General features: G+C 33.9%; 1 protein-coding gene across 1 annotated transcript; it reads right to left on the reverse strand.

Annotated features, from left to right (window-relative positions):
* Nucleotides 1-151: 151 nt before the first annotated feature.
* LOC127107388 (dynamin-2B) lies at nucleotides 152-14,929 on the reverse strand. The gene is made up of 22 exons (XM_051044666.1): nucleotides 14,502-14,929; nucleotides 14,373-14,423; nucleotides 14,164-14,284; nucleotides 13,952-14,044; nucleotides 13,448-13,509; nucleotides 13,221-13,338; nucleotides 12,730-13,072; nucleotides 12,061-12,208; nucleotides 10,500-10,601; nucleotides 10,286-10,405; nucleotides 8,954-9,037; nucleotides 8,658-8,785; nucleotides 6,971-7,055; nucleotides 6,669-6,813; nucleotides 6,020-6,096; nucleotides 5,579-5,635; nucleotides 3,696-3,840; nucleotides 3,461-3,615; nucleotides 2,413-2,526; nucleotides 2,261-2,328; nucleotides 1,404-1,573; nucleotides 152-836 (listed from the first exon to the last, which is right to left on the reverse strand). The coding sequence occupies exons 1-22, from the start codon at nucleotides 14,640-14,642 to the stop codon at nucleotides 601-603; spliced, it is 2,763 nt and encodes a 920-aa protein (XP_050900623.1). The 5' UTR covers nucleotides 14,643-14,929; the 3' UTR covers nucleotides 152-600.
* Nucleotides 14,930-17,624: the final 2,695 nt, after the last annotated feature.

Below are 17,624 nucleotides of genomic sequence, written 5' to 3' on the forward strand. Positions count from 1 at the left end.
TCCCATTATCAAAGAAGCCTTGTAAAGCAAAATACATCCGTTTCATCCAAAAACGAATACGACAGACGAGATAGTATAATGTGACGTTGAAAAACAATATTCAAATAACATTAAAAATCAATAGTGGAGATGGAGAGTAACTCTACAGGTATGAGGCAGCAGAGATATAACACATACCCATTATTAAAATACTTCAATTGTCAGTCTTATAAACCCATCAGAAATGGAGTACTACTATTCAATATTTATAAAGAAAATTACATCAGCTGCATCCAAAATTGAGTGCAAAATCCCAAAATCGAAATAAAGAAAAGATAGAAAGAAAAAAAAGAGAAACATTAAAAGGTATGAAAGTAAAAAGAATATTGAATAGAGAAACATGATCAATCTTTTCAAGTACGACTTGACACCATACTTCCGGAAAATGGGATATATATACTAACAAACTAGTCTTCTATTTACACAAACCTTTTCATCACCTATCCTGGCAGGAACAAAGAATTGCGACGACCTTATCCTCAAAATATATGAAATCAGAAATCGGGCGGGAGCAATCGCACGCTCCAAAAATATAACAAAACATGAAATGCTGGTCATTCGTTAATATTTGTAACCCGAAGAACCTGGTGGAGCAGGCGGTAATCGGTTAGGAGTGCGACGACTACCAGAGTTTGGGCCGGAGTTCATGTCATCATTTTGTGCAGGATCACTATTATGTCGACTGTGACCATTTGATCGAGATCTCGTTGAACCACTACGGCCAACGGAACCATTGCTAGCTGCATCAAAGGCAGATCTCCAATCATCACCTGGTTCACTGCTTCTTGGGCTACTCTCTGCAAAACAAGAACGTAATCTAAGTACAGAGTGGGGTGGGGGAAATAAGAGATAAAACCAAAAGGGAAACTAATATCAACAAGGAAAGCAAAAATAATTTCAGAATAAATTTAAGATAATAACTTTCTTGAAATGGAAAAAGATATAATGAAAATACTAGAGGAATCATTTGACCGAACACCGAATTATAAGGGAGAACACGAGTTCAAATCTAGACTAGAACAATCATTTGACCGAACACCGAATTATAAGGCATCTCTTCCCCTAAGAATCAGAGGGTAAAACCCAATTGCAAAACAGATGATTAAGATAACACAATATTTACAGAAGTTCAAATGGTAACTGCTAAAATAGAAAAGATTGAAATCTTATGGATTCTTAGATTATTATCTATATGCTGCGCCTTTGTTAATCTCAACCAAAAAAAAGAGGGCATCATAATTTTAAATTGGATTCCCTAATCAAAGGTTAATTTAGGGACTTAAATAAGCTGGGACCATCTAATATGCATTAGAATAATGATGATAATGAATCTGTAAATGAGAATAAAAGCAGCTAACATGCACCTGCATTCCCATTTGACCAATTTGAGGCTGCTGCTGCACGGTTGTCATGTATACTCAGTTGGCGTGTCAGTTTGGAGAGAAGCGAGGACTGTTTCTGGTAACGTTCTCTCCTGCGCTTCACATTTTGATCTTCTAAAAGCAGCTCCTCAATCTTAGCTGTGCTATGACCACTAATAATAGAAGACACAAAATGTTCACGACAACTTGTATCAAGAAATTTCTCATCATGGAAAAGCATAGCATACAGATGAATTAACATTCAACTTAAACATTAATATAATGAATCATTGGTATCAAGTTCAAATACTATCAAATGTTATCATTGGTGTCAAAAGCACACATGACACATGCATGGTGCTCATTGGTGTTAAAAGCATACACGACGCATGCACGGTGTTCATTGGTGTTAAAGGCAATCCACAACTTTCGCACAAACATTTATTTGTAAATTTGCAAAGAAAGTTCTTCATTTTCAATTTCTTCCGCCTTTTCTCCACAATTCTTTTTCTCTCTCCTCTCACATCACATTTACATGCAAATTCAACTGGTAGTAAACAACAAAAACTCTTCATAAAAAGGATGTGTCCTGTGAAAGTATGATATAACAGAAAACATCGACCACACAGCATAAATGAAGAGTCAATACTTAAAAACTAAACATATTCAATTCAAGACAATTGATATGTAAATAACTTCTGCAAAAGAGGTTAATCAGTTCTCGACAAAAATCAAACATATTCAGAAGCTTTTAATAAAAACCCCACATTCATAGGAAAACCCAGGAATAACTGGAAAAACAAGGAAAAAATATGAAGTACAGAAAACTAAAATAAATGCAACTAAACAGATTTACGAACCTGATAGAGCTATATAATTGATTCAGCATGTCTTCCTTAGCTTTTTCAACTTGGCAAAGAACAACTGCCTGTCAACCAAACAACCAGTATAACTGCATTCAATATCAACATTGTCAAAAAGGAAAATGTTAATGTCAAAAACTGAAGCTTACCTTAGGTACATTAGCAGCTAAACTGTTTAATACTGCTTCAACATAGCCGCGGACTTCTTGGGACATCCATCGGAGTTCTTCCTCAGGATCAGCAGGTCTTCGAGCCATTGTATCCTGAGATAGTACAAGAAAATAAAATAACCATCAGTCAATAATCACAAATTCAAGATTACCAATTATTCTTTATAATTTTAATTTAATTATCCCTACATTGCAATTCTTTAACTTATTGCATACATTCCCATAAGAAACTTTAGGAATGGACCTACAAAATTAGACTGAACTCTTGCCAATTGAAGTGTAAGGGCAATCAGCATCTTTGACATTTATATGCATAAAAATTAATAAATTCCACATTTACGAGAAGAGCCAAAAAAATATATATATTGAAGTATTTCCCATGATATTAACCACTATTACAATTTCTGAGACATTTATTTCATGTATTGAGCAAGCTACTGGCTATTGTCAAAATTAAAAATTTACCTCAAAAGTTGAAGAACTAAAAAATTATTTACTTAGTGGCACATATATATAGAAAGAAAGCTCTTTCACAAAGGAGTCACAAAAGTCAAATGAACAATTATGAACCCATGATAGAAGAGATAATAATGTGTGCCAAAATTAAAAATAAAAGGGGGATAAAAAATTGATACACTGCAGTCATAACTTCATTCAATTTGTATCACAACTAAACTCATACAACAAAAAATATTCTTTACTGAACTGCTTGAGTCAAATGACCCAGCATATTAATTACACTGATATATACATTACAATCTTCTATTTACATAATAATAGAGCTGAAAATATTAACAAACCCCATATTTAAAAATATAAAAAATGCCCTTAAACAAGACCCATAAAAAAAAGTCAGTTCTAGATATAGTGCAAAATATTTATATAAAATTAAAATATCCTATTCATAAACATGTGTTAAATGTGGGTTGTTTGGAGAAATAACTTTAATATTATAACATATAAGCCTAACAATACCACCATAAAAAAAAAGGTACGCGAGAACAATGGTTTTAAGCCAGCAACTCACCAAGGAACCATCAGAGAGGCTATGCCTCATGGAAGAGCCGCCCTCAGATAAAATCTTTATTTGCCCTCCCTTTGCTTGTATTACATTACTTATCTTTTTTATCCATTCAGTCTTTTCACTTGCACTCTCGGCCTTTAAAACAACAGCACTGTGAGCTGCAAGAGAGAAAGATATTGTAATTAAAACATTTTCAGAAACTTCAAAAAAATGTGCATGTACCAAAATGAGAGCTTACCTTTCAAAACAGTTTTATACGGGACTCTACTAGTAATTTTAAATACAAGGTTGACTTTGCTAGAATCTGGTCCATTAGACTTCTTGTCCTTTGAGCTTTTTGGTGCAGGCTCACCTTCATCTGAAACCTCTTCAATGTTGCATTCCTGCATAGTTTAAATTGTATTAATATCAAGACTGATATGCTTATGTCGTTCTGTCTAGTTCTAACTCATTGACATGAAAAACCTAAGCCAGTACACACTGCGACAATGTGAAACATCGGTAAATTACAAGTGAAAACTTTGCGAGCAAAAAGCAAACAGAGTATAACATAAGCTTTAATGTTGAGTTTTAACACCAGAGTTAACAGTGAGAAATGTGAAGGAACAATAACAGATTTACATTGTAAAACATCCAAATTCAGGTATAACACCAAAGTGATTTTACAATTAGATTATACAAGCATTTTCCAAAAGAAAGGAAGTTAACTTTGCCATTTTATCTTCTACAGAGAATTGAAGGTGTCTCTGTCGCTAAATAATGCAATGACCTCACCTCTCGCACAAACCAGGCCTTTAACTTAATTCTGGTTATGAAAAATGAGATAAAACGTTCAACAGTCACTGCAAAGGGTTTTCAATTTTCATAAGCAGACAAGGACAAGTCTATAAACTAACCTCCCCTCACCGTATAACTATCCTTTCAATTGGCAAGTAAGGAAATCCTTAAACTCCAGCCCCCAACCCCAAGAATTTAAGAGTAAAGGAAAAAATAATCCCAACAAAAATTTAAAATGACAGATTTGCACATTATACACAATCTTGCTGATTCAGTAGTAGTTCAATTAATTCGAAATTTATGTATTTCCATACTTCATATATGAATCAAGCATGTAAATAAAAGCTATAGAAGTGTACTCTATACCTAAGAAATAAAAATAAAAAAATTCAAAAGATTAGGCTTTAATATTACATACAATCGTACTACATATTAATTAAAAATTACTATTTTCACAAATTGCCTTCAAGTAAAAAAAATAAGCATTTATGATAAAAGCCATAAAAGTTAAATAAATGTAGCCATCACTGAGTGGCAACTAACAAGCTAAGCGTAACATGTATCCATGGTATAGACCTAAACAAGAACTCACCACCATTCAAATTTTATAAATAAAATAATACTTTCTCTGATCCTATTTATAAGAAAAAAATTTACTTTTTTAATTCATTGAATAGGCAATGTATCTGGTCTATATATTGTACAGATACATTAGTTATTTAATGTCTCTATAAAGTAAACTTTTTTCTTATTAATAGGACCAGGGGGTGTAATAAATACCACTCTCCTAAAGGTTCACAATAAACATATGATGACATTGGATTGGGTGTGTATATCCGTTAAATCTACCAGAGTAGGGTATCAAAACTCCAAAAATTGAAGGACAAATAGTACATTAAGTTCAACAAAATAATTGAATCATGTCTAAACAAAAATAACAAACATACAAGGAAACAAAGACTAATATTGCATAATATTTTATTTCACAATTTAGTTAACAGTATCACTGATTATTTTAAACAGTTCAAAATTAACAACCAAAACTATGGGAAAAATTCCAGTCCTCCTAGTGTATCTCAAGTGTGTAAAATTAAAAATAAAATATGTAACAACAATGCATTAGGCAAACACAATCATAATGAAATATGCCAGCAATCACTATGTTTTTCCAATCAAACAAGCACATTAGGAGTAAGGACACCTACAAATTTTATGTGAGGAAGAAAAGAAAGTCATTTGTTGTATCATGAACTCCACCATATTTTATGCCCTCAAAATTTACATGCACAAGACACAACTGAAGTTCATAAATGAGAATTCATTAGTAATGAGAGTAGACCATACCTCTAATGTAATAACACCACGAAAAATCTTTTCCTCTTTTTTCTTTGTGTACCCAAGCTGTGAACTGAAATGTCAGTGTCCAACTAAATATAGCAAATCATATTAAAAGCACATCCAGATAACAAAGATGCAATTTAGGTTCAAAAATATAATCAATGTTTGAAAAGAACGGGAATTATCGTAACCCATATTAAAAACACCTATGACTATGATGTGCTTTGGAAAGAAAAAATAGGTTGTAATCTTTAAGTTATTCTTTTATTAATCTCATTTGGTGGCGTATACAAGCAAAACCTTATTAATTGTACCAATTATAAGATATATTAGGGGTATATTAAAATTATCATAGGATATCTTTAACAGTATAATTGGAGTTAGTACTTCCAATTAATCCCATTATACACAGATCCTTATTCTGAATAAAACCCAATAGTTACCAACCTTTCCTGACTTTCCATTTAGCACAAACCATCGCCTGCTCCAACCATTAGTTTTTGCACTTTTCTTCAACAAGAATCCTGCAAGTAATAAAGAGCACCAGATTTACTTCATTCATAATTTTGAGATATATACATTTTGGCTGATTCCAACTTCCAAATGCAAAATGATACACCATTAGTGCAATACTGCAATTCAAACTATGAATTACTCCCACACATCCGACGTTTAGATGACCAGAAACTGAACAAGCAGTGCTTTAAGAGTTATAATCCTTCAAGGTCATTTAGAACCTCACTTCGGCAATGATGTTTTCAGAAAGAACAGTTGATGGTAATGCAAGTGATATAGTTAAAGAAATATTATTCATAATTTTCTGCAAAAAAACCCACCTAAACTAAAAATATATTCACATTCTCAAATGAGAGGTAATTATTTTTCTTATATTCAAGGAGACAACAATAATTAAAACCTTCACCGCCTAATTGAATTGGCTACATAGATCAAAAGATGCTATAACATCCTTCATAAATCAATTTGGGATGTCATTATGTCAAATTTTACAAAGATTTCCTACACAAAAATAACAGCTCAACGAGCACTGGAAGGATTGATAATGCATGAAATATCGACTAACAAATTATTGACAAACCTGCTGTGATTTCTCCTTCAGGACCAGCAGTCTGTAAACTAGAGCCTTCTTGACCTTCTTTATCTGCCTGACCGGATTTGTCCTTTTCCTTATCCTTATCCTCCTTAAGTGATTTCATGCTTCCACCAGTTTGGGGACTAGAGGCCTAAAATAAGTTAACAAAAAGCAGTTTAAAAATCCAACAAATGACTAAAATAAGAGATTAGAAAACAAATAAACAAATAGGTGTTATAGAAACACAGCAGAATCTTCATCATTATTTATCTGACACAATCTTTCTGTTACAGGAAGAGAACACCTACCCGATTGAGTATAGATTGCTCTGCATCATGCCCTTTTTTCGAAGATCGGCCTTTCAACTCCTCTTCTCGGCGTTGCCTTTCCATCCTAAAAGTAAATAATAATCACCAGATTAAATAACAGCTACACAAATATACGTTGTGGGAATACCTAGTAAATGTATTGTAAAAGCATGGACTAGAAAATCAATTATTGCACACACTAATAATTATTTTCTTAGTGAGCATGTAAAAGAAAACAAATACAGCTTGAAAATTTTCCAACCAAGACTTCATGGTGTCAGGACAAGCTAAAAGTATGCTAAACTATTATTATAATTTAACTACACACAACAAAGCAACACATTCTTCAAATTGACATATTTTTATCAGAAAAGTTCAGCTTCAAGACGGTGTTGTTCCGCCACCGACAACATGCTTCAAGCATAACTTTGTCATAGTGGAACAAATACGGGACCTAAGTCTCAGTATGTACTCCCTCCAATCACTATTATAAGCAAATTTGACTTTTTTTTTACTTTTTTTTTTACTTTTTTTTTATTCATTCAAAAGCTGATGTATCTAATCCGTATATAAACCAGATACATCAGTTATTGAATGAAACACAAAAAGTCAAATTTGCTTATAATAGTGATCAAAGGGAGTATGTTTCAAGTTTAACTTATTAAATATGCTTCAAGCATTAGGACCCACATTGAAGACTTTTTTACATTTGTCGCAAGATCCTGAACAACTCCTTCTAGGGCAGTGTGTTTTTGAAGCAATTTGCTAGACCACTATATTGAGGTATACTCTGCTATAAGTAAGACGATGAGACAAAATAGGACACTGCTAGAACCATGAAAATGACACTATATAGAATAAGCAGAGGGAGAAGCCTAGAGTGTGAAGGGTATATTCGAGAAAGAGAAAAAAAATAGCATAACAGAGAATGAGTTGGATAGAGGAGTGTAGTGCAGGATGAGTTGATATGACATTAACATTTTTTTGGGAGGGAAATAGTCAAGTGAGTTGGTAGGCCATACTATTTTAAAACTTTTTGCATAGTACAAACTTCTTATTTCAATTATTTTAAAATACATTTATTATTTGGGTTTTTAAATCCTCCCAGCCACATACTATGTTCAGTGGTGGCTACTTTGCCCGTGTCTTTGCTGTGTCGCTGCCGTGTCTTCCCTTTTTTCTTTTTATTTTCGGGACACATCCCCCAGTATATGACATGGTGTCTGACCCGTGTTGGACATTTGGGACACAATCAGTGTCTGTGCTTCACAGATTATTACAATCATAAAATATACAAATTTTACTCTATAAGAAAGAACTAACTGCAACCTTTTTCATAAGCTAATCAAAGTAGCTTCTCCAAATAGAGCAGAAATCAGATTATAGTTTTCAGATTCTGAATTTTTTCAAAAATGAAAAAAAAAAAGATTTTTAAATGGATTACTAAAGAAGTGATTCGGTGCATCTAAAAGTAATAAATGAAAAAATCAAAACAAGTTGAAGTGAGCTGAAAAAGGAATGGGTTTAGGCGAAGGTTCTGTGCAACAGCAAAGATTTAGATATGTCTCATATTTTCTGATTTTTTAAGCTTGCGTAAGGTGGCGGTTATTCATTTTGGTAGAAAAAATTAATTCCTAGAGAATGAAAAATCTAGAACTACTCAAAAATACTAAGAGATCCAAATTACCTCCTTTGTACCAAGCGAATGAAGTGTTGGGGTGGCACAAAAGCACGCTCCATATCAACTAGTGCAACCACCATTTTCTTTGATTCATTCTTAAACCCTTCTAGTGCAGTAGTTGCCAGAGCCACAACCTTGAAAAAATTATAAACAAGGTCATTTGAAAGAAAGAGAAAGTCAACTTTCCCCTCGACATATACTTTAGAAGAAGAAAACTAAAGAATCATAAGTAATTAAAACATAACATAGCATACTGGTTTAGGTAGCAAGTAGAAACTGGAAATCAGCAGTAAGTACCATACCTCTCTCTTGAAAGGTGGGTATCTTCCTAAACCAGGTGTAGCATTGGCAGCAGAGGATACAATATCTATCAGGACACGATGTACCTGGAGGACAGCGCAATAAAACTCTTGATCAGCAAAAAGAGAAATAGATGAAACGAACAACGAAAATTGCATAGAATAATCAACTGCCAACATTAACCACATGCTATAACTATACAAGACTTTTGATATCTAGATAAGAAGAATCTCCTTTGACTAAGGATTTAGAAATTCGAGATCATCTTGTTCTACTTTATATCCTAGTTGGCATGCAAAAAAGCCCTTTTAACTAGCGGAAAATAGAAGTTAAAGTATAGAGTTCAGCCGATGGGCAAAACCATTACCCCAAAACATCTTTTTCTCCCAATTAATGATTACATTCACTAATATCTTTCCCTGGTGTATTCTCATGTCTACCCAACCAAATTCCAACCTACCACAAATCCTTGCCATATTTCAGCCATGCTACAGACATAACTAAATGAGCATTCACTTCATTCCTAATTGTCTTCCTCACATCAGTGGGTACATCCTTTTGCATCCATTCCATCGAACTGTTGATATACTTCATTAATAAGAGCCCACCAACTTTTTTTGCAATATGGTCAATTGAATTATAATCATTTATTTACATATAATGCCTTCAGAAGAATCTCAAAATACTTGAGGGATCCTATGTGAAATACCAAAAATTGTGATTTCACTAATGTTTACTCATAGGACCCAAACCAAAATGGGAAACTAGGGAAGTGAAAGATACAACTTCTTAAACCCGTGGCCTCTGTAAACGGACATAACTAAACTGCCAAGGGAAACTGGCCATGATATGGAGCTGTGCTCCGTGGAAGATGGTGATCAATGACAGCAGTAAAAGATAGTCAATTCTGAGAGAATTAACTCCTCTACTCAGCCCCAAACCAATTGTTAAGTCTAGCATGATTCTCCAAGTCTGTTATGCCTCCTCCGAAACTCCCTCTGATTCCTGAATCAATTACCATCCACTCCCCTTATGGCATGCGCCCCACTCTGTTATATCCTAGTCCATTTTGAGTAAATATTTTAAATTATCCATCTGATCCTCTTTACATGTGAGTCTAACATTTACACAATACTGACAATAGGTAGAACGAGTGCAACCAAATGGAAGCATCAGGACAAAGTGCATGGAGGCTAGATCCACATGCACATGTTATACTTAATTATTTGACAAATCAAATAAAACAATGAGGTGAAAAAGCTACAAGCATTTAAAAACTGTGTGAAAAAAGTAAAACATAATTCAAATTCATTCTGCATACAGAAAATAAATACCTCATCAACACAAAGACGCGATGGCTCTTTCGCAAGCTCTAGAACACCTTTGATTAATGATCTTAATCCCTTTTCAGGGGAAATGAGATATGGTTGATACCCATCAGCTTCTAACACAATCTGATAATAGACAACGGTCAGCGAGAGTAACAAGACCTAAAAAAACTCAAGATAATGCATAATGTCATCGGCAGAGCGGTAGTTGAAAACTTACCCTCTTTACATTGTTGATATCAAAATGCCTATCTAACGGCAATTGCTTCATTCTATCGGGGAATCTCCCCTCAAAGCTGGCAACAATTTTCCAACCAGTTCCCTGCCAGATAAAACTAAAGTAATTCGAGGGAAGAAAAAAAGCCTCCATAACAAACGTAAAATCAAGTAACCATTTGCAGTGTGAAACCAATTTGTCACTAAATGCTGAAATTTTAAAATAAGTCACTAAATCAATTATTAGTAAGATTTATTTAATTGACTCCACTATTTGTTCGCTGTGGCCTATGATTAAATTATCTTTCTTAGAATGTGTGGGTTGGGGTGGGGCTAACTCAATCCTACACATGTTCAGGTCATATATTGTCCGATGTGGGAATCTTAATTAACAATCTTTTTTAGAAATTGTTAGAAGAACTAGCTTTATACTAGTTCTTTAGACTATTTTATCCATTGAGTATTTGTTATTTGTTTTACAAAAATAAAGAAAAAAGTATGTTATTTGTTTAGAGTTGAGTCTGTACTAGTTCACAATTTTAAGATTTTGCTACGGTTGTTAGATAGCATGTAAAAACATTTTCTGGGGGAACCGTAGTGGGATCTCAAAGTATGATCACAAAATTCATGCAACTTCAAGTGACCTTGTTGAAGCTAATTTCATGGTTATAATTTGTGACCCAGGTCCCCCTAAACCCATGTTTTTGGCCGATTTTTCTGCCTTAAATTAGAAAGCCCACGGCATCGGTGATATTTGGATCCTTGACCCTCTCTGTTCAGAAGTTGTATCTCTGTGGACCCGGTTTGTTCATATCTGTGAATCAGTTGGCATCTCTGCTATCTATGCTTTGTCCTTGAAAATGGCTTCAGTGCACGGTTATTGAGGGGCAAGCCGCACCTTATGATGCATAATGTATCTGACTAATGATTGAATAGCTTGAGGGGCAAGCTGCACCTTTTGATGTTGTCATTAATAGTTTTTTCTTGTTCCAAATGATTGAATAGCTTGAGGGGCAAGTCGCACCTTTTGATGTTGTCATTAATAGTTTTTTCTTGTTCCAAATGCACGTGCAGAGCACACATTTTTTCCTAAAAAAATTTCATTTTGGTAGGATTGTATAATCCAATGTTTTATAATCTTGCAAACCTTCTCTCGGTCCTAGGTAGGATATCGATCTTGACGACTTTATAATTTTAAGGAAGTTCGGAACAATCATAGTAATCGACCAACTATTACTTTTTGTTTGTTGGTAATTATGTCTTTGTTGCTAAATGGAAACCATAATTGTGCATCTCTTCATATTGTTTCCCTCTCATTTGCACATTTCTATCACAATTTCTCAAATGTTTTTTTCTGATGAATAGCAACCCTATAACTGAAAGCTAGGGTAAATAAAAATGAAGCTGTTATAATGATATGATACTGAGGAAATAAGAAATAACACTTCCACCAGTAAACGATATCAAAATTAAATAAAATTCAATTAACCAATAAGGCAACAAAGTATAAACAATGTCAAAATTAAATAAAAATTCAATTAAAATATAAGATTAAGACAGCATACCTCGCCGGTGGTAAGGTGCTGTAGGAACCTATCTTCAAACTCACGACAAAGTTCCAAGGCTATAGCACGAGTACCCTCTGCAGTGGTGACCATTGACTCACCAAGCCTTGCCAATTCATCCTGAATTACCTGAGACTTCCCTTGTAACCTGAACAATATATCAGTTAAGATTTATATATTCACTTTCTATCAATCAATCACTAAGTGTTGTATATGAATGTATATTACTGCCTTATTTTGACATTGTCTATACTTGCTTGACTTCCCTATGGACTTTTGAGTTCTAACAGTTATCACTAAATCTTCCAAAAAATAGCAAAAATACCAGAGGCGGGAATAAGAAATATGAAACGCAAGCCAGATAGTCAAATGAATGTCATATAAAAAATTGCACATTAATTAAGAGACTTCTGTAACAAGAATAAAACAAACAAACCATTCTTCCTTTTAAAGCAACCAGATCTTTAACAGTAATGAATTGAATTGATTATATCACAGAGCATTTAGTATTAAGCCAAAATATTGCAGATAATAATGACTTAACATAAAATTCAAGAAATAGAACCGCTGATTTAATGCCCAGTTCTTGGCTACCCACTACAAACAAGAACCAACTAAAAACAATTATACTGGAAATCAAAATGTTGTATTGTGCAACATGAAAATTACCCAGAAAGAAGGTTAGGCACCCGCAGCTTCATGCGATTCTGAATCTGCTGTGCCAAAGCATCCACCAAAGCTATCCTTCCAAGCTTACTTTGAGGGGCTCCTGTCAATATGGACTTGAGGCTTTCACTCTCTGCTCTCCATGCAGTTTCTAAAGAATTTTCAGAACCAGCAGACCCAGACTGTGCCGTAGCTATCGAAACAGATTGCCCGATTAGTGCAACCCAAGGAATGTCGGATGCTCTTGCAGGACCCTTATTGAGTAGAAGTGCTTGAACTGCAGCTATTGCTTTTTGGTCTGTTGCAGCTTGATCTATTTTACTAATAACACCAACAGTTCTGGTACCTATCAAAAATTGCCTCTGCTTTATTAGTTAATTAGTTCACAACAACAAACAAAGAGAGAAAGCAACTGAGCAAGCCCTCAAGAGAAAAGTTTAACATGTTTTACAGAAAAGCGTTAATAAAAAAGAAAAATGGGAATAATCTTCTACCTTCTCCATCGTATTCCTTTGCCAATCTTAGGGCACGAGAGGAAGCAATTTCAGGTGCTTGAGCTGCAGGTACAATAACTACCAAAATGGCATCATTACGCTCCGCATAATCGCTAACCTATTGCAAAGGCCAAAGGAATTGTCATAATTCCAAAACCATCCAATGATGATGACACCAAAAAAATGGAAACAAGAAAAAGGATAAGTAAATGAAGTCCAAAACTTACTGTTGATTCATCCATGATGCGCTGATCCAGCCCAGGTAAATCAACCAACTTGAGAGGTGGTGCTGGGAGGATAAAATGTTACAAATAATGTTAGAAGAAAAAAAATCAGGTGCCACAGTACCACAAACATTACTAGATCAGTCTAATAAATGAAATGATTCAATATTTATATAGAAAAAAAAAAGTATATTTCACTCTTACAGGGTTCAAATACAAGGAACTAACAGAAATGAGCTGCCCTCATGAAATAAAGTTATTCGTGGAACCAAGAAAATGGTTTTCTGAGCTACTGAAATTTTAAGAATGACTATTTTTGACAAACACGTTCCAATTTCAGCAAATGAGTACTATATTATCAAGAAACACGGCAATATTGGGAAGGAAACAGTAGTAATCCAGAAGCATATTACCTTTTTCAAATTTATACACTTCTATAGCATCTAATTGTCTAAATCAAGGACAGTAAGTTAACTAAAACCAATTATCAGTCATTCATATACAGACCTGTACTCGTGCGTAGCTTCAAAGTTATTTGATCTCGCGCCTTGGCTGAGGAAGCCTTACTCAACCTATCCTGCAAAGAATGTCTTAAAGCACCTGTAGAAAATAAAACAAAGCATATGAATACAGACGCTGTTAATCAATCCAGAAAAATATAGCAAAAATGCACAGATCAGCCACTCCGATCTGTGTGAATTGAAAAAGATTTAACTAACTTGCTGAAACTTGCTGAGATTTATTGTCAATCTGCAATATAATAGATTTGCTGCTCAAAGAAGTATCTCTTTGCAGATCAATGCAAATTGGAGCTCTGGTAGCTCCATTCTCACCAGTAGGCTGAAGAAAACAAACACTCACTGTCACTTTCACTTCGAATTTCACTTCATCTCTAGAATTAAGCTTAGAGTTTCAAAACCTAACTTACCAAAACTGGATGTCCGATTAAACTGTTCAAAACAGCTGATTTACCAGCACCCTAAGAAATCAAAATTCAAATCTCAATATGATAAATTAGATACTATGATGATGAAGAAATGAAATGAAGAATACTTACGACGTTGCCGAGAGCAACGACGTTGAGGAAAGTTGAAGGTCTTCGAGAATTGGTTGTTTCATCGATATCTTCGTCTGCGAGTACCGCCGACGCTTGACGCATGGAATCAGCAAGCTCCGATAACTCCTCGATCGCCGCCATAGATGATGAAAATCAACGGATCCAAAACCGAAATAGAGAGAGAAAGATTTAATACTCGTGTATGTGCCTGAAAAATAGGGATCGATCGAAACCGAACCCTAAACCAGACCCTAAGCTACGATCTGAAACCAGATCTCTGAGTTTCTCTCTCTAAAGAATTAAGAAATTGAGGACTTAACCAATTTGAATATTGATTTGAAAAGGTAACACCTCTCTCTCTAACTCTCTATTCTTCTTATTTCTCTCTCAGCTTTCAGCGTTTTTGAAACGTTTTGTCTCAGTTCAGTGCTGTGTCTAGTCAGTTTTATTTTAATATTTTTTATTTTTTATTTTGAATGAATCTACTTTTGTTTCTTTAGCTTAGTTAATTTTATCTTTTTTCTGAAATTAAAATTAAATTCACCGTCCAGTGTTTGGTCTTACTCGTTAATCGTTGTAGATGCTCAACAGTGATATTAACGAAGTAGCATAACTGCATTACATTTCAGCAAAAAATTGATATATTGATATTAAGTTACAAACGCGTCTTCATTTTCAAATTGCAAGGGAGCCCACCTTTTATTTTCAAATTAAAATTAGTATTTAAATTGCAAAGGAGTAAGCCACTTTTGTGACTAATTTATTTTTTATTTTTTAAAAAAATTAGTATAATTTTACTTTTAATCGTATGATCATGTTTACACGGTTAAGATAGTTGGGATTGTATTATTTTTATGTGATTTTCAATTGTTAGTTTATAATTTATTTTAATGAATTTTAAATTTTTAAATGAATAGATAATTGATTTTGTAAATACGAAAATTGAAAGGTGAAAGGGTTTTTCTATTTAACTAAAATGATTAGAACATTGTAATTATATCGTGTTTCTCAATTTTAAAATATTCTAAACTTTTTTAAGTAAAATGATATCATAATTTGAAGAGTGTTTCTCGAAGTCAAAAGAGATTTCTTCCATTTTTATTGGCCTAAAAAAAAATTTGAACAGAATTGTCACATTATTAGATCATGTTAAGTTATTTATGACATAATATTCATTTATGAGATCATGAGAATGTTATCTTGACTATTCTCTTATTATTCTCGTCGATAAATGACTTAATAAATAATCCAATCTTTAAAAAAATTATTTTTAAGATTAATTTTTCTCACTTTTTTAATTGATGAGAATCTTTTTTAATGGAATGAATATATTCATCGTGAGAAGATTTGTTTCACTAGAGTTAAGAATGTTCTATTTATATTAGATTATGTTCTCTTCTTGGTCAGGATCCTCAAATTCTTTTGTTGATGTCCCAATCTTATAATTTTTCTTATGTTTATGCACGGTGTTTCTTTACTATCTATGAGATGTTTAAGTATATGCATGAATATAATCATTACGAGGATATTTTTTCTAAGAAAAACTATGTTGACGATGAAAAATAATGTGAGATATTAGATCGAACTCTAGTATGTTTGAAGGGTAGCTTATTTGGTTCGACAATTCGACAGGACTTTAGCATGTCATCAAAGTCTGTTCACGTGTTGTAGTTGAAATATGCTATGATTGTTAGCATGTCGAATTGTACATGATTGTTGTGCTTAATTGTTTAAGTTAGTTTGTTCTCTAAGTTAGCTTGTGTAATGGGTTTGTGTGTAAAAGTCTATTAGTTTAGTGTGTTAGTTTTCTTATAAGTAGCATACTAGTCTTTCATTACTGTATATCGCAAATCTTAATTAGGGTGAAATAGGTTATTTGTTACTCTGTAACACTTGTAATCTTGTTTCCAAGAGAAAGTAAAGAATATTGGTTTATAACTAATTTCATTGTGTTCTTCTTGCTTCCATATTTTCTACCCTTGTGGGTTTCTTGCCTATTAAGGAACCGATTATACTTTGTTATTTCGGTATCATTTTCATAACAAATTACTATGGTGAGCATGGAGAAGATTTGTCAACAAAGTATGAGATCGAAAATTTTATCGAAGTGAAAGATTTTGGTATGTGACGCTTGAAGATGAAAGCCCTACTGGTTCAACATGGTTGTTTAGAAGCGTTGGAGGGAGCTGAAGTCATTGACGTTGTGTTAACGGATAAAGAAAAAACAACTATGGTAGAGAAAACCCGCAGCAGAATCTTATTGAGCCTTAGTGATAAGGTTCTTCAACAGGTTTCGAAGGAGACGAAGGTGTCAGGGTTAAAGGTGAAACTCTAAAGTTTGTACATGACCAAATCGTTGGTCAATCTCCTCTACCTGAAGCAAGCTTTGTATTCATTCAAGATGAATGAAGACAAAGTTCTGGATGAGCAGTTAGATACGTTCAACAAGTTGATTCTTGATCTATCAAAAATATAATCCCCTTCCACTAAGGAAGAAAGGGATCGCATGAATAAGATTCCATATGCATCTGCAATAGGATCTATCATATATGTCATGTTATGTATTTGACCAGATGTCTCATATGCTTTAAGTGCAACGAGTAGGTACCGATATGATCCTGGTGATGCTCATTGGGTGGCTGTCAAGAATATCCTTAAGTATTTGAGATGGACTAAGGACTCATTCTTGATATATGGAGGTCAGGAAGAGCTTGTTGTAATTGGATACACCGATGCTAGCTTCCAGACAGATAAGGATGACTTTAGATCGCAATATGGTTATGTGTTTTGCTTAAACGGTGGCGATGTGAGCTGGAAAAGTTCAAAGCAAGATACAGTTGTTAATTCTACAACCGAGTCTGAGTATATTGTTGCCTCAAGCGCATCAAAGAAAGTTGTTTGGATCAAAAAGTTCAGTAGTGAACTTGGCATAGTTCCTAGCATTGTGGATCCCATTGATCTTTATTGTGATAACAATGGTGCTATTGCACAAGCTAAGGAACCTAGATCTCACAAATGATCCAAACACATACTTAGGCGTTATCACCTCATTCTAGAGATAATAGATAGAGGAGATGTGAAAATATGCAGAGTACCTACACTTGACAATATTGTTGACCCACT

The sequence above is a fragment of the Lathyrus oleraceus genome, chromosome 7, assembly GCF_024323335.1.
Source record: "Lathyrus oleraceus cultivar Zhongwan6 chromosome 7, CAAS_Psat_ZW6_1.0, whole genome shotgun sequence".
Taxonomy (NCBI): Eukaryota; Viridiplantae; Streptophyta; class Magnoliopsida; order Fabales; family Fabaceae; genus Lathyrus; species Lathyrus oleraceus.

What these genes read in the sequence shown, in the direction of transcription:
- LOC127107388 (XM_051044666.1), bottom strand. Translation starts at nt 14,642, where the DNA reads ATGGCGGCGATCGAGGAGTTATCGGAGCTTGCTGATTCCATGCGTCAA. An exon ending in ATATCAACAATGTAAAGAGG is followed by an intron (nt 10,406 to 10,499) that starts GTAAGTTTTCAA and finishes GTCTATTATCAG; the next exon opens with ATTGTGTTAGAAGCTGATGG. An exon ending in TAAATGGAAAGTCAGGAAAG is followed by an intron (nt 5,636 to 6,019) that starts GTTGGTAACTAT and finishes TTCAGTTCACAG; the next exon opens with CTTGGGTACACAAAGAAAAA.